Source organism: Gymnoscopelus braueri (genome assembly GCF_963280865.1).
Source record: "Gymnoscopelus braueri genome assembly, chromosome: 17".
Classification (NCBI taxonomy): Eukaryota; Metazoa; Chordata; class Actinopteri; order Myctophiformes; family Myctophidae; genus Gymnoscopelus; species Gymnoscopelus braueri.
This window is the reverse complement of record NC_137617.1, coordinates 32713637-32729342: the sequence shown is the minus strand read 5'-3', so window position 1 is coordinate 32729342 and position 15706 is coordinate 32713637. Positions and strand designations below refer to the sequence as shown.

The 15706-nt window shown below is 41.4% G+C and overlaps 3 protein-coding genes across 3 annotated transcripts; all 3 read right to left on the bottom strand.

Annotated features, from left to right (window-relative positions):
• Positions 1-1244: 1244 nt before the first annotated feature.
• On the bottom strand, positions 1245-4011 carry LOC308104597 (manganese-dependent ADP-ribose/CDP-alcohol diphosphatase-like). Its single transcript, XM_080455046.1, has 4 exons — positions 3637-4011; positions 2382-2740; positions 2076-2198; positions 1245-1632 (listed from the first exon to the last, which is right to left on the bottom strand). Exons 1-4 carry the CDS (start codon positions 3864-3866, stop codon positions 1340-1342), a joined length of 1005 nt encoding a protein of 334 aa, XP_080311172.1. The 5' UTR covers positions 3867-4011; the 3' UTR covers positions 1245-1339.
• Positions 4012-5578: 1567 nt separating this feature from the next.
• On the bottom strand, positions 5579-9310 carry LOC308104591 (manganese-dependent ADP-ribose/CDP-alcohol diphosphatase-like). The gene is made up of 4 exons (XM_080455039.1): positions 8899-9310; positions 7655-8013; positions 6914-7036; positions 5579-6472 (listed from the first exon to the last, which is right to left on the bottom strand). Exons 1-4 carry the CDS (start codon positions 9126-9128, stop codon positions 6180-6182), a joined length of 1005 nt encoding a protein of 334 aa, XP_080311165.1. The 5' UTR covers positions 9129-9310; the 3' UTR covers positions 5579-6179.
• Positions 9311-10651: 1341 nt separating this feature from the next.
• LOC308105090 (glucosidase 2 subunit beta-like) lies at positions 10652-12409 on the bottom strand (the record flags this gene model as incomplete). The annotated part of the gene is made up of 1 exon (XM_080455722.1): positions 10652-12409. The coding sequence occupies one exon, from the start codon at positions 12407-12409 to the stop codon at positions 10652-10654; it is 1758 nt and encodes a 585-aa protein (XP_080311848.1).
• Between the last annotated feature and the right edge of the window lie 3297 nt (positions 12410-15706).

Sequence of the window (15706 nt, the reverse complement as noted above, 5' to 3'; positions counted from 1 at the left end):
GCCTACTTTTGACTCCACATTTCTAAGAAGGGACTCATGGGACCCAAACTTGGTTTGCCATGTTGTTCCGCGCCGAATATGGATGCTGTGGTTCAAGTAGGGTAAGTGATTCTTTAAAAAAAAAAGAAAAAAAAGTTAAAGTACTATATTCTGATAGTAATCATTGCTACATAGCGTTTGTTCGGTCACAGCCAGGGGTCTCTCCAGCTCTTTAATAAACAGAATATAGTACATTTTCAGGTAGGTGACACATTTTAAGCCAATCAGGAGAGCACTGAAAATGCATTTTCTGTTTAATAAAGAGCTGGAGAGACATGGGAGACTCCTTATATGGACAGGACACTCTATAGTAACGAGCACTATCAGAACATAGACCCATTTCGCAATTATTTGAATAATTGCAAATCACTGACCCTACCTTTTACTATACACATTTAAAAAAAAATATATATATATATTATACAGTGAGATTTTATATTTTTCTGGGCATCCCTTATCCTTCCAAGTCGGCCATCCCAAAAATGCTAGACCCTGGAGGTTATGGGTGTCCCTTATTGGATTTTCAGATAGTTGGCAACCCTTTGCACAAGACCCAGGTGCACAGAAGTAGTGGGGCTATTTTGGGGTTATACCTTTACCGCCAAGGCCAGAATAAGCTAGGATAATTCATTTATTTATGTAAATACATTGCTGTCATAACCAGCTATCGAAATGAAATGTATAACATGAAATAAAACATTTCAAAGTAACTCCATTTATTGTAGCCTTTGGCCAACATTCATACAGTTTATACATTCTTAATGTTTAAAGTGAATGTCCATATCACCACATTGGTCAACTTAAAATAAATTATGTTTATGATATAATAGTAATCATAAAATAATGGTTCAATAAATTAATTGGTTTTACATGTGTTTTGAATTTCACCCAAAATAAAATAGGGTAAATGAGGGTGAAGAGTGTGTTGATTTGAGGTAGCCTATCTGCAGAGATGAGGTAAGTGTGTGTTTGGGTTGCTTAGACCAGAACAAATATGTCAGTCTCTATGCTGTTGTTCTCAGCACACAATCAAGAATCTTAACTAGGGCTCATGTGGTTAATCAGGTTTGTCAAGTCAGATAATTAAAATGTGTAGTTATTTCTAAATCACAAAAAAGTGGGGGGAGGGCTTTCACACAGGTGTAAAATTAAAAAAGAAAGTAGGAAGCTCCTTGAAAGCAACAAATTGCATACTTTAATAGCACTAATAAATAGTTTGCTGGATTCAAAGAGCTTCCTACTTTGTTGTAATTTGTAGCAGAAGTCATGGAAATTCAGCATGCTTTCTGTCACTTAGGCATCATGGGAAAATCAGCTCTCTATCAGGGATTCTTCCGTTCCCTTTTAGAACCATCCTGTCGTTATAAACGGAGACTGTGCCGAAAGCATCACTGTCAGGCGGGGTCTCAATCACCCCCTCTAAAGTGAGGTAGTGCACTCCTGAATCTTTGTCCCTGTGGTATCCCCCATCGTGGTTGTGGCCAGCCATGAAACAGACCACACTGCCATGGGAATGTAGAATCTCCAGTAGTTCATCATAGTTCCAGGCTAGAGAGATGGGGTCCGTGGAGCTTGGGTGTACAGGGAGATGACCTGTCGGAAATAAACAATTTGCATTTTCACCATGAAGCCTACAGTGAGTCAATACAATAATTATAATTATCCCTGACATTTCAATATCAGTGACTTCACTGAGTTTATTGACAGATGCTTATATAACATTAACCCTCTCCCTAATCTCAACAGTGTATTTGTGTGAAACCAGAGCTTGCAGAGACAAAGAGGATAGTTGTCCGTAGAGGTACAATATTGGTCAGTTTATCATCATTAAATACAATCAATTCTTTCTCACAGAGGGCTGTCAAAGGAAGAAATTGTGACTTAACATACTGTAACACACTTACAGTATGATATTGTCTCGCTGTTTTCCTACTTTTGTGTGGACTGTGCTTATTGTGAAGTTTTATTCTTTATTCTTTTTTCCTTTTTTCACCTGTTTTTAATTAATTCATATACAAAGTCTAAATTGCACCTACTGACAACAGTGACCCTTTCACTTCTCTCATCAGCCAAGGTCAGAACCGTGTCCAGCCAATCCAGCTGCTCTTTACTGAATCCGCCGTTGAACTTCACAAACCTTCTCTCCAGACCCTCAGATTCTTGGTTAAAAAAAAAGAAAGCAAAATATGCAATATGAATAATTTCCTTCGGGATCAATAAAGTATGTATGTATTCATCTATATATATCTATATGATAGTGATATATACTTACTATATTAATATAGGCTACACAATTAATACACACAATGCATTATATCAACTAATTAATAAGCGTGCAATACCTGGAGTATGGTTAAGGTCTTCATTGTCATTGTGTTGCTTTAAAAGTTTCAGTGCATTACTGTATTGCACACTTGCCTCCTCTCTCCCAACAAGGCTCACGTCATAGGCGTCCAGCACCACAAACCTGAACTTGGGGACTGGACTGAAGTGATAGGCATAGATACCGTCTGTTTGGAGGCCACTGGCCTGGTGGTCAGCACACTCACAGTGGGCTGTGGTGCTGTTGAGCTGTGAGCGGAACAGCGTGTTCCTGCTGAAGTTATAAAACTCGTGGTTGCCCCACACATGGTGAACCTGGACAGGACAGGAGGTGAACTCCCTCATCACAGTGTCCAGGGCTTCCTCTGACGCGTCGTACCTAGGGATGGGGACGGTATTAGTTATTATAGTGATTAAAAAAAAACGTGAAATTGTCCTCCATCATACACTAGGATGAATTAGCCTTTGTTGAGCTGCAAATTCAGTACCACTTAAACCCTCTATACTTGATAAAACGGACCTGTAAAGAGCGCATTTGGTTTGATTGATTGATTGAATACTTTATTTAGAAAGACATGGAAACAGTACATGGACGTACAATTCACAATAAAGGGCCTCTAAACTGGATCGCTCATAAAAGCACAAAGGCTTATATAAAATGAGATCCCCACGCACTGAAATCATGATGACATTTAAGAAGACATACAGATATACACTACTATTCAGAGCGTCATACAATCAGTTTACAGGTTACTGGTATGAAAAACAAGAAATATGTGTGTGTGTGGGGGGGGGTTGGGGGTAGGTTAAGACTTTGACAGGGGCCAGTTTGGAATTGCAGCCTCCTGAAGGTGTTCTTTTAGGGTAGTTTTGAAAGTGAGTAGGGTTTTACACTCCTTTTGGTCGGGCATTCCACATTTGTTGAATAGCATGAGAAAGAGTTCATTCCCTTGTTTTCTGCGGAACATGATCAGTGGAGCTGCCTCTGGTGTTGTGATTGGTGTTGTGAACTTGTGATTGGTATGCTATTATTTCAATCTATACAAATCGATTCGCCCAAAACAGCAGATCTACAAGCTCACAACTGGCATGGTGAGCTTGTAACAAGATCTGCTATTTGTGGCGAACGTTTCCCCCAGAACAGGGATGCTGGGAGTTCAAGTGGTTAACAAAAGTGGCATTTTAAGTTGTAAGCATATCGTGATCGCAATTATTTTTGCCACAATAATCGTGAGATGTAACTTTCATATCGTCCCATCCCTAGGCTAGTCGTACCTCTTGTTGAAGCCATCTATGATGTCCCCCAGCTGAAGGATGAACCTCGGTTTGACAGCTGACATAGACGACCACGTGTCCTGGGCATTTCGCAGCAACCGTAAGCTGTTCCTGTAATATCGTTTTCTCGTGTGAATTGAATTGAACCCGTCGTCGATGTCCGCGTACTGGATGTCTGCTATGACTCCAAATGTAAACAGTGGGGCTGTTTGAGAGCAACTGTCATCCATTCTGGTTCTGTTGTTATAAATGCCACTTGAGTATCCTGCACAATAATAAGACCTAACCAAGTAGCTTCTCAAAGTCCTGTTAACATGTTGGAAAGCAGCCAGTACGCCTGTTGTAACGAGAACACAGTGGTTTGTAGCGCCGACCAGGTAGGCTACAGCTGGATAGATGACAACAATCTGCAACTAACTAAAGTCCTACAACCTAGACAGTTTTCATCCCATAGCAGGGAGGGGCGGTTCAGTCTGGCTGTGATTGGCACTTCACAGGTGTCACCAATGATAGATACTAATAAAGGCTCTGTTCCATTTAGTGCAGCGCAGTGGTTTCCACGACCCCCATAACTCTGAGAGTGTACAAATGGAACCAAATGGACCCGTACCCGTAAGGGGCCATTTGGAAGCCCTTGAGGGCCCCTGGACCCCAGCTGTAGACCCACTAGTGTAACAGAGTGTTTCCAGTGAGCCAACATGCACAATATCAGCACCCATGACTCTGTTTGACCAGAATGGAACAGAACCTTCATTAGTATCATTGGTAACACCTGTGAATGTCTTCATAATATGGCTGCTGTGAATAGAGCCTGTTGCGCCACACGGTCAGGCCAGTGAGGCCACGTCTGTGGCGAGTCAGTCAGTTACTGAAGGCACGACATAGAGCAGTGGTTCTCAAACAGTGTACAAGTAGTGTCCATTTGGTTCCATTTCATATTGTACACGGTCAGAGTTACAGATAGGTAAAGGGTCAATTTAGAACCCCTTCAAAGAACCCTAAGTGTCCCTGCCTGGACCCCACTTTGAGAACCACTGACATAGATGTTTACTACCAGTCGTGGACAGTAACTTACATAAAGTACATTTGTTGATTTTGATTTATTTTTGCAAGCTCATGACTTTTACTCCACTACATTTGCATTTCAAAAATAGAAATTAATATTGTAGCCTACTTTTGACTCCACATTTCTAGGAAGGGACTCATGGGACCCAAACTTGGTTTGCCATGTTGTTCCGCCCTGAATATGGATGCTGTGGTTTAAGTGGTTAAAGGTAGGGTAAGTGATTCTTTTTTCCAAAAAAAAAAAAAAAAAGTTAAAGTACTATATTCTGATAGTAATCATTGCTACAGAGCGTTTGTTCGGTCACAGGGGTCTCTCCAGCTCTTTAATAAACAGAATATAGTACATTTTCAGGTAGGTGACACATTTTAAGCCAATCAGGAGAGCACTGAAAATGCATTTTCTGTTTAATAAAGAGCTGGAGAGACATGGGAGACTCCTTATATGGACAGGACACTCTATAGTAACGAGCACTATCAGAACATAGACCCATTTCGCAATTATTTGAATAATTGCAAATCACTGACCCTACCTTTTACTATACACATTTAAAAAAAAATATATATATATATTATACAGTGAGATTTTATATTTTTCTGGGCATCCCTTATCCTTCCAAGTCGGCCATCCCAAAAATGCTAGACCCTGGAGGTTATGGGTGTCCCTTATTGGATTTTCAGATAGTTGGCAACCCTTTGCACAAGACCCAGGTGCACAGAAGTAGTGGGGCTATTTTGGGGTTATACCTTTACCGCCAAGGCCAGAATAAGCTAGGATAATTCATTTGCTGCGCTCATACATTCTTCTGAAGTTATTTATGTAAATACATTGCTGTCATAACCAGCTATCGAAATGAAATGTATAACATGAAATAAAACATTTCAAAGTAACTCCATTTATTGTAGCGTTTGGCCAACATTCATACAGTTTATACATTCTTAATGTTTAAAGTGAATGTCCATATCACCACATTGGTCACCTTAAAATAAATTATGTTTATGATATAATAGTAATCATAAAATAATGGTTCAATAAATTAATTGGTTTTACATGTGTTTTGAATTTCACCCAAAATAAAATAGGGTAAATGAGGGTGAAGAGTGTGTTGATTTGAGGTAGCCTATCTGCAGAGATGAGGTAAGTGTGTGTTTGGGTTGCTTAGACCAGAACAAATATGTCAGTCTCTATGCTGTTGTTCTCAGCACACAATCAAGAATCTTAACTAGGGCTCATGTGGTTAATCAGGTTTGTCAAGTCAGATAATTAAAATGTGTAGTTATTTTTAAATCACAAAAAAGTGGGGGGAGGGCTTCCAAACAGGTGTAAAATTAAAAAAGAAAGTAGGAAGCTCCTTGAAAGCAACAAATTGCATACTTTAATAGCACTAATAAATAGTTTGCTGGATTCAAAGAGCTTCCTACTTTGTTGTAATTTGTAGCAGAAGTCATGGAAATTCAGCATGCTTTCTGTCACTTAGGCATCATGGGAAAATCAGCTCTCTATCAGGGATTCTTCCGTTCCCTTTTAGAACCATCCTGTCGTTATAAACGGAGACTGTGCCGAAAGCATCACTGTCAGGCGGGGTCTCAATCACCCCCTCTAAAGTGAGGTAGTGCACTCCTGAATCTTTGTCCCTGTGGTATCCCCCATCGTGGTCGTGGCCAGCCATGAAACAGACCACACTGCCATGGGAATGTAGAATCTCCAGTAGTTCATCATAGTTCCAGGCTAGACAGATGGGGTCCGTGGAGCTTGGGTGTACAGGGAGATGACCTGTCGGAAATAAACAATTTGCATTGTCACCATGAAGCCTACAGTGAGTCAATACAATAATTATAATTATCCCTGACATTTCAATATCAGTGACTTCACTGAGTTTATTGACAGATGCTTATATAACATTAACCCTCTCCCTAATCTCAACAGTGTATTTGTGTGAAACCAGAGCTTGCAGAGACAAAGAGGATAGTTGTCCATAGAGGTACAATATTGGTCAGTTTATCATCATTAAATACAATCAATTCTTTCTCACAGAGGGCTGTCAAAGGAAGAAATTGTGACTTAACATACTGTAACACACTTACAGTATGATATTGTCTCGCTGTTTTCCTACTTTTGTGTGGACTGTGCTTATTGTGAAGTTTTATTCTTTTTTCTTTTTTCCTTTTCACCGGTTTTTAATTAATTCATATACAAAGTCTAAATTGCACCTACTGACAACAGTGACCCTTTCACTTCTCTCATCAGCCAAGGTCAGAACCGTGTCCAGCCAATCCAGTTGCTCTTTACTGAATCCGCCGTTGAACTTCACAAACCTTCTCTCCAGACCCTCAGATTCTTGGTTAAAAAAAAAGAAGAAAGCAAAATATGCAATATGAATAATTTCCTTCGGGATCAATAAAGTATGTATGTATCCATCTATATCTATCTATATGATAGTGATATATACTTACTATATTAATATAGGCTACACAATTAATTGGAAAAAGTACTCAAATTCCATACTTAAGTAAAAGTACCAATACTGCAATATAAAAATACTCTGTTACAAGTAAAAGTCCAGAATGAAAAACTTACTTGAGTAAAAGTACAAAAGTATTGGCATCAAAATGTACTTAAAGTACCAAAAGTAAAAGTACTAAATATATTAATAGCCTAGGTTTAAAATAGGTTTAAAGTGGTTAATGTGTGTTTCATTATATCATAATTTATATCTGAAAAGTAACTAGTAACTAAAGTTTAAGTATATGTAGTGGAGTAAAAGTACAATATTTGCCTCTGAGATGTAGTCGAGTAGAAGTAAAATTATTGGAAATTGGAAATACTCAAGTAAAGTACAAATACCTCAAAATTGTACTTAAGTACAGTACTTAAGTAAATGTACTTAGTTACTTTCCACCACTGCAATTAATACACATAATGCATTATATCAACTAATTAATAAGCGTGCAATACCTGGAGGATGGTTAAGGTCTTCATTGTCATTGTGTTGCTTTAAAAGTTTCAGTGCATTACTGTATTGCACACTTGCCTCCTCTCTCCCAAGAAGGCTCACGTCATAGGCGTCCAGCACCACAAACCTGAACTTGGGGACTGGACTGAAGTGATAGGCATAGATACCGTCTGTTTGGAGGCCACTGGCCTGGTGGTCGGCACACTCACAGTGGGCCGTGGTGCTGTTGAGCTGTGAGCGGAACAGCGTGTTCCTGCTGAAGTTATAAAACTCGTGGTTGCCCCACACGTGGTGAACCCGGACAGGACAGGAGGTGAACTCCCTCATCACAGTGTCCAGGGCTTCCTCTGACGCGTCGTACCTAGGGATGGGACGGTATTAGTTATTATAGTGATTAAAAAAAACGTGAAATTGTCCTCCATCATACACTAGGATGAATTAGCCTTTGTTGAGCTGCAAATTCAGTACCACTTAAACCCTCTATACTTGATAAAACGGACCTGTAAAGAGCGCATTTGGTTTGATTGATTGATTGAATACTTTATTTAGAAAGACATGGAAACAGTACATGGACGTACAATTCACAATAAAGGTCCTCTAAACTGGATCGCTCATAAAAGCACAAAGGCTTATATAAAATGAGATCCCCACGCACTGAAATCATGATGACATTTAAGAAGACATACAGATATACACTACTATTCAGAGCGTCATTCAATCAGTTTACAGGTTACTGGTATGAAAAACAAGAAATATGTGTGTGTGGGGGGTGTGGTTGGGGGGTGGGTGGGGTGGGGTGGGGGTAGGTTAAGACTTTGACAGGGGCCAGTTTGGAATTGCAGCCTCCTGAAGGTGTTCTTTTAGGGTAGTTTTGAAAGTGAGTAGGGTTTTACACTCCTTTTGGTCGGGCATTCCACATTTGTTGAATAGCATGAGAAAGAGTTCATTCCCTTGTTTTCTGCGGAACATGATCAGTGGAGCTGCCTCTGGTGTTGTGATTGGTGTTGTGAACTTGTGATTGGTATGCTATTATTTCAATCTATACAAATCGATTCGCCCAAAACAGCATCAGCATGTAGATCTGCTATTTGTGGCGAACGTTTCCCCCAGAACAGGGATGCTGGGAGTTCAAGTGGTTAACAAAAGTGGCATTTTAAGTTGTAAGCATATCGTGATCGCAATTATTTTTGCCACAATAATCGTGAGATGTAACTTTCATATCGTCCCATCCCTAGGCTAGTCGTACCTCTTGTTGAAGCCATCTATGATGTCCCCCAGCTGAAGGATGAACCTCGGTTTGACAGCTGACATAGACGACCACGTGTCCTGGGCATTTCGCAGCAACCGTAAGCTGTTCCTGTAATATCGTTTTCTCGTGTGCTTATAATTGAACCCGTCGTCGATGTCCGCGTACTGGATGTCTGCTATGACTCCAAATGTAAACAGTGGCGCTGTTTGAGAGCAACTGTCATCCATTCTGGTTCTGTTGTTAGAAATGCCACTTGAGTATCCTGCACAATAATAAGACCTAACCAAGTAGCTTCTCAAAGTCCTGTTAACATGTTGGAAAGCAGCCAGTACGCCTGTTGTAACGAGAACACAGTGGTTTGTAGCGCCGACCAGGTACAGCTGGATAGATGACAACAATCTGCAACTAACTAAAGTCCTACAACCTAGACAGTTTTCATCCCATAGCAGGGAGGGGCGGTTCAGTCTGGCTGTGATTGGCAAAAAAAAACGACGTACAACGTCATGTCGTGTCCGTTATGTCGTTGCGTACAGTACGTCTATGGTTGCGTAGCCGTTACCCCACGACTAATTAGCCAATCAAAGTGGCATCGTCCCTTCGGGCTATGGGCTCTAGTCTAGACCGACAGACAGGACAAATTGTTGCCAGTTGTTGCATATCACATTGTTAAATGCATTCACCAACATCATTGTAGCGTTGTTCCTGCGCAAAGTGCGCATAGGTGAAATGTATTTACGTTTGTTTGTTTGTTTTTTACTTTCTTTTTTTCATTTTTATTTTGTATAGATCTTCTTTTGAAAATTGTATTTTAAAGGTGATATTATACATATAACCATATATAAATACAACTTGTAATAACAAACAAAAAAACAGTTTTAATTAATTGTAATTGTTTTATTATTAGTATTATCTCAAAATACACATAAAAGGTATTCAAACTAGTAATTCAAACCATGCAGTCACACCAGTCACCAGATACTAGGTTGCACTTGATCTTAGCCAAAAGGCAGAGAAGCAATTGTGAGGGAATTCATGGTTTTCCTTTGGTACTACACATAGACTTACTTTTAGAAAATGTGTTTTAAAAGGTGCTGTAACTAAGTGATATTTACTGGTTACATTGTTATTAATGCTCTCTATTGTGATTATAATCAGTGCTGTATAGACTGAATAAAGTGTTTACTTTGTTCAGTAACAGCTGGGTCTCTCCAGCTCTAACAAAAAATAAGATTTCAGGTGGTGGGTCACCAATTTCGTCGAGTCAGGAGGAGAACCCATTTAGCAGCTTCAATTTCATAGCGTTCCATTTCCAATTGAGTCTGCTCATGTTTTTGTTTCATCACTTCAGGACGGTGTTGTACAAGACATGGTACGTTTAGATAATAGAAATCAATTGGCTGAAAATGCACTACCAAGTCTTCTGTTTTTGTTTCATCGCTTCAGGACGGTGTTGTACAAGACATGGTACGTTTAGATAATAGAAATCAATTGGCTGAAAATGCTCTAACAAGTCTTAACTTCTGTAAGCACTGTAAAGCTGGAAGTGAGATTCCCCATTCTAGTGAATGCAGCAGCCTAGAGGGCGGAGCCAAAGAGTACACCATCTGTAAATTTGTAGATCGGCTGTTTTCACCTAATGTTCACCTGTTTTTGCCAAATGTTTGCTTTTTTTGCTGGATGTTCACCTTTTTATGACGTGCCCAGATTAGGAACGCTATAGGGTTCATGCGACTAAGCACTAAGAGTTAAACTAGAGCTCATCATGCTTATAGAGCATGGAATGGATGCTTTGATGTTTATGGCACACAGCAGGGGTGATGAACTCCATGAGGTATTCACAGTGATTGGGCTCTGAGGTGGACATGAGTGCTGTCTCCTTTCCACAGGTTAACTTTACGGTGGTAGATCTGTTGGGACCTTGGAAGCACCCTGTCCCATGATCATACTTCATCGCAGAGTAGATGTCACCATCAGATCCTGCCCAAGATCCCCAGGATCCAAGGTTGTTCTCTGATCCTCCGTATTTGGGTTTCTGGGACACGCGGTTGAATGGACAGAACCTGTAGATGTACTCGCTGGAAGATGACTCATAACACTGGCTATAGAGGTAAGAAAACTCGGCACTGGGCCCAAAGTCATGGGAAAGCTCCTTCTCAAGTCTCCTGACCTGATCGTGCAGTTCTCTGAGAGCTCTCTCTGCCTCCTCATATTCATCCCTTGCTTTCTGAGCGGCATCAATAAGCTTCTGTGTGTCTTCGTTATAGGGTGGCATTGCCTCATCATCCTTCTTCTCATGAGTGTGCTTTAGAGGAGGAATCTTCTCATCATCCACTTCTAGGTCCTCCTCGTCATATTCTATAGTCTTGTCCTGCCCATCCAATGGTATGCCATCCTCAGAGTGCTTCTTTTCATGAGTGTGCTTTGGAGGAGGAATCTTCTCATCATCCTCTTCATCCTCTTCGTCCTCCTCGTCATATGACCTAGTGTCATCCTGCTCATCCAATGGGATGTCGGCCTCAGGGTGCCATCCACCATCATCATCATCCTCATAGTCATACGATTCATCATCGTTCTTCTCGTCCAGTGGGATGTCATCCTCTGGGTAGGGTTTAGAGTCCCTATTGGAGACCGGCTCTTCCTGGAGGACATCTACCGGCGTCACATGTGGAGCAGCATCAAATAAACCATATTGGAGACCCAATGTGTTTTCTTTGATCCTGCTCCACATTGTCCCAAATCCCGCTATGTCTACCTTGTCGAATCCCCCCAGTAATCCCTGAGCCTCTTTCAAGGACCCGTCCAAATTTGGGTCAAGCTCAATGTGGGACAGAAGCTCTGCCACTGAGACAAAGTCATCTGCATTATCGTCCAGTTCCAGAAAAGCTTTGGCCATCCTAGCTTTGTCCCAAGCTTTCAGATGCTGATCTTTAGCTTCTTTTTCTGCCTGCTCTGCAGTCTCCTTCGCATCTCTCAGAGCCTCCACCGTTTCTTCCACATATCTCTTACTAACCTGAAGCTCTTTTAGTTTGCTCTGTTTTTTCTCCTGGCCCTTCTTGGCTTCATGTATAAGTTGCTGCTTAAGCAGAAAGCCTTGTTTATCTATGAGTGCTTTCTTCTGCAGGACCTGTAGCTCTTTTCGCCCTAGCTCCTCGCAGGTGTTCTGGCATGAAGTATCGCTGTTATATTCATCTGTTGTGTCACAACAGTCACAGATTCCATCATTGACACGGGAGGAAAGAATGAAAGCTGGTCGGAAACCTACATTCGTGCAGTGGAATCTGCCATTGGGACAAGCAGCTGTGCCTGGCTCATCAGATCCGTCCTTGCAGTCACAGTAATCGTCATTGACTCTATCAAAGGAAATGGTACGAGATCCATCCAAGCAAGTAAAAGGTTTATTCTCCCCGTAGAACTGAATATTTGATAAAGGAACACCGCGGGGGCGCTGAACCTCTACTGATGAGACAGCTCCCACGATGAGCAGGAACAATAAGTAATTACTAGACATGATGAAGAGCGTTAGCTAGCTAGTAGGTACTCTCAGTATTCTCAGAACACCTTGTTTTTCTATGGCCACAAGAATACGTCTCTGCCTGGGCCGTACAGGCTTTCAGTGCAATTGTCAATTGTTGAACAGTTACACTGGTTAATATGGCATAGCTCCTTGGAGGCGAATGTCCTTGAAGAGTATCTGTGCGAGTAGCAGAGGCTAATCTTACAAATGGCTTTATCCACTGATAAGCGCAAAATGTCTTTGGCACACAGAAAGGGCCAAAGAAGTATCTCACATATGTTAATGGCTGACATCATAGTATGATGTCATGGATGACTGACATCATAGACTGACCACATGACGTCCAAGATCCATATGGACGCCGCGCCATTATTAGACCCCGTCTTGATAGTAGACACTATAGGAGATGCTGACTGACGGCAATATGGTATATCCAGGACTAAAAGTAGCATTTCAAACATGAGAACATGTATTTCCATGATATTCCATTTAATTGGTAAAACACTTGAAGGTTTGTATTTAGAACTGAGTTTGACCTTTGACCAAGTACTGTAAGCTAGGGAGAGATATCACCCAACTTTGTGTGGGCTCAGCTGTAATGCAATCAGTTAACAGTTCAGAGTTCCTGGCCATTGTAGAGTCCAGGTAAGAGGTGAGAGGCACAACAGTCGTTTTGATAAACCTTTTGTTCCTTGGTTCAGAGGCATTGACACCCTCTGTCTTGTCTTGATTATCAGAAGAAGTCTTTTGTATTCATTTAAACTAATCAGAGTAATCATTGTTCCTTCCTGGGCCAATCAGCTACAGACAGGAAATGTGTAGTGAATGGTTAGAAGCCAGGTCAAGATGATTGAGTAAACAGTAAAATATATACACTTTGATTATTCCTCTTTCTTAGGTCTGCAGTGTGTAGTTAAAAGGAACAAAGTCTTGATAACTATGACTTGTGTTGTTAACAAAGAGAAATGTCAAACTTATCCATCAGTCAGTGTCACGTCCCACAAGAATTCAAGTTGGCAAGAGTAATCCCTCTATTTAAAAAAGGAAGCAAACTAGGCCTGTTTCCATCCTTTGTTCCATCTCAAAGGTTATAGAGCGATCAATCCAAGAACAAATCAACAGCTACCTCAGCGAGCGTAAACTGTTGTTTGAATTCCAATCAGGCTTCAGAACATCCCACTCCACTGACACATGCCTACTATATTTGACCGACTACATCAAACGTGAGGTAGACTCGGGCAAATACTGTGGCATGGTCATGCTGGACCTCCAAAAGGCGTTTGACACTGTAAACCACGCAATTCTACTTGATAAGCTGAGGGCGATTGGTTTTGATTGCACATCACTAAATTGGATGAGATCTTACCTGGAGGGTAGAGAACAAGTGGTTGACATCAACGGAACCATGTCCTCATCCCTCCCGGTGAGCTGCGGGGTTCCTCAAGGCAGCATTCTAGGGCCGTTACTGTTCCTTCTATACATTAACGACATGAATGCTGCCTGTAACTGCAAACTGTTCCTGTTCGCTGATGACTCGGCACTCCTGATCTCGGGTGAGGACAAGTTGCAAGTTGAGGAAGCTCTCAGCTCTGAACTCTCAAAAATCCGTACCTGGCTGACCGATAACAAACTGTCTCTACACCTTGGGAAAACTGAATCCATCCTATTTGGGACCAGACATTCCCTCAGTAAAATGAAGGTAAATGACTTCAAGGTCAAAGTCGATGACACAATCATCACTAGCAAAGAAGAGATTACCTATTTGCAAGGGTGGAAAAATATCAACAAATTCACTTGAATAGAACTCCCTAAAATGCATGAAATGTCCCAAACTTGAGAAAATTAGAAATTGTTTTAAAAGATTGTAAAATGCAGGCCTACAGTAGAACTACTGATTATTTAGCAAACCTGGATGAGGGAAACCAAGTTCCAACCATTTGAAGCTGAAGGTTAGGGCACTTCCACAATATTACCACTCCAGTACCCAGGGGTTGCCAGTGGAGTCCACAGTCACACAGGAGGAAGCAGTGAGTGAGGGATGTGAGGGGAAATCTGAAAGGGTTTCACCGCCACCAAAAGAGCACACACACTCTAGCTTAACACACTGTAAGACACAAACATGGTTAAAATGCACACAAGACTATATTTTTCACTCAAACAGTTTTAAGAAATAAGCATGCAGGCACATCAAACGGTTACATGCCCAAACACCAGAGACAAGCTTACACTCCCACGTGAAACCAACCACCTTATAATATAGGACTATGGCCCACCTGGACTATAACTGGCACAGGCCCGGTGGCCTGGCACCCTCAGTTTCAAATTGTGCCCCCTCAGTTTATTTTGAAAAAAAAAAAAAAAAAAAACCTCTGTAAAAACAGGCAAAAATAAGAATTAAATAACATAAGCCTAACCTAACCCTAACCCTAAAACCGAAATAAAGTAACAAAAACACGCCCAAAAACGGCCACAATAACCGCGCGCGCGACTCGCAGCATGCACGCGCGCTGCGTGACTGGTGTGCACCCTCACAATTTTCAACTGCACCCTCAGTCATTTCATCCTGGCAGCGGGCCTGAACTGGCAAGACAGTAGCCTGATTTAACTACGACCTCTTTAGCCACGCAACAATTGAGTTTGCTCAATAAACCTAAACTAAATGACTTGCGGTAATCGAGGAAAATAATAAAAGGACAAAAACAGCTCCACCTAATAAAACAAAAGAACAATATAACTAGAAAGTACTGTTCCATGAAGAAACAGTGTGGGATCGCTAAGGATGAATGTTGATAGTATCACACTAGAAAGTACTGTTCCTGATTAATTCTGTCTTACCTATTTATATTACATATTGTGAAAATATGCTAAAGCGATCCCACAATAAACACTGATCAATACAAAGATACAAATTCAATACAGGCAGCCCTTTACCTCAGATTAAGAGAGCCACTTCAAGTCAATGAAGAGCCCATGCCGTCATCGGTGCTCTGGTCCATGAAGCAGCACGCCATCGAACCAACGGGAGCTGAACAGCGCCGCATGCGAGTCCCCATACGAGGCTATATGACGGGGAAGAGGCCACGCAGTCAGCGCTCCCTGGCTGGTCCACGAGGCAGCGCGCCACTGAACCATCAGGAGCTAAAGTAACAGCAGCTCCGCATGGAAAGGCGAAAAAGGAGGGTACAGCCGATAGTATAGACACAATGCAGACTTCTGGGTTGGGTGTGACTATACACCTGTTGTGCTTCTGTCATTATTTCTGTGTGCATGAAGAGAACAACACTCAACCGC

What these genes read in the sequence shown, in the direction of transcription:
- LOC308104591 (XM_080455039.1), bottom strand. Translation starts at nt 9,128, where the DNA reads ATGGATGACAGTTGCTCTCAAACAGCGCCACTGTTTACATTTGGAGTC. An exon ending in ATAGATGGCTTCAACAAGAG is followed by an intron (nt 8,014 to 8,898) that starts GTACGACTAGCC and finishes TCCCATCCCTAG; the next exon opens with GTACGACGCGTCAGAGGAAG. An exon ending in TGAAAGGGTCACTGTTGTCA is followed by an intron (nt 6,473 to 6,913) that starts GTAGGTGCAATT and finishes TATTTCCGACAG; the next exon opens with GTCATCTCCCTGTACACCCA.
- LOC308104597 (XM_080455046.1), bottom strand. Translation starts at nt 3,866, where the DNA reads ATGGATGACAGTTGCTCTCAAACAGCCCCACTGTTTACATTTGGAGTC. An exon ending in ATAGATGGCTTCAACAAGAG is followed by an intron (nt 2,741 to 3,636) that starts GTACGACTAGCC and finishes CCCCATCCCTAG; the next exon opens with GTACGACGCGTCAGAGGAAG. An exon ending in AGACCTTAACCATACTCCAG is followed by an intron (nt 2,199 to 2,381) that starts GTATTGCACGCT and finishes TTTTTAACCAAG; the next exon opens with AATCTGAGGGTCTGGAGAGA.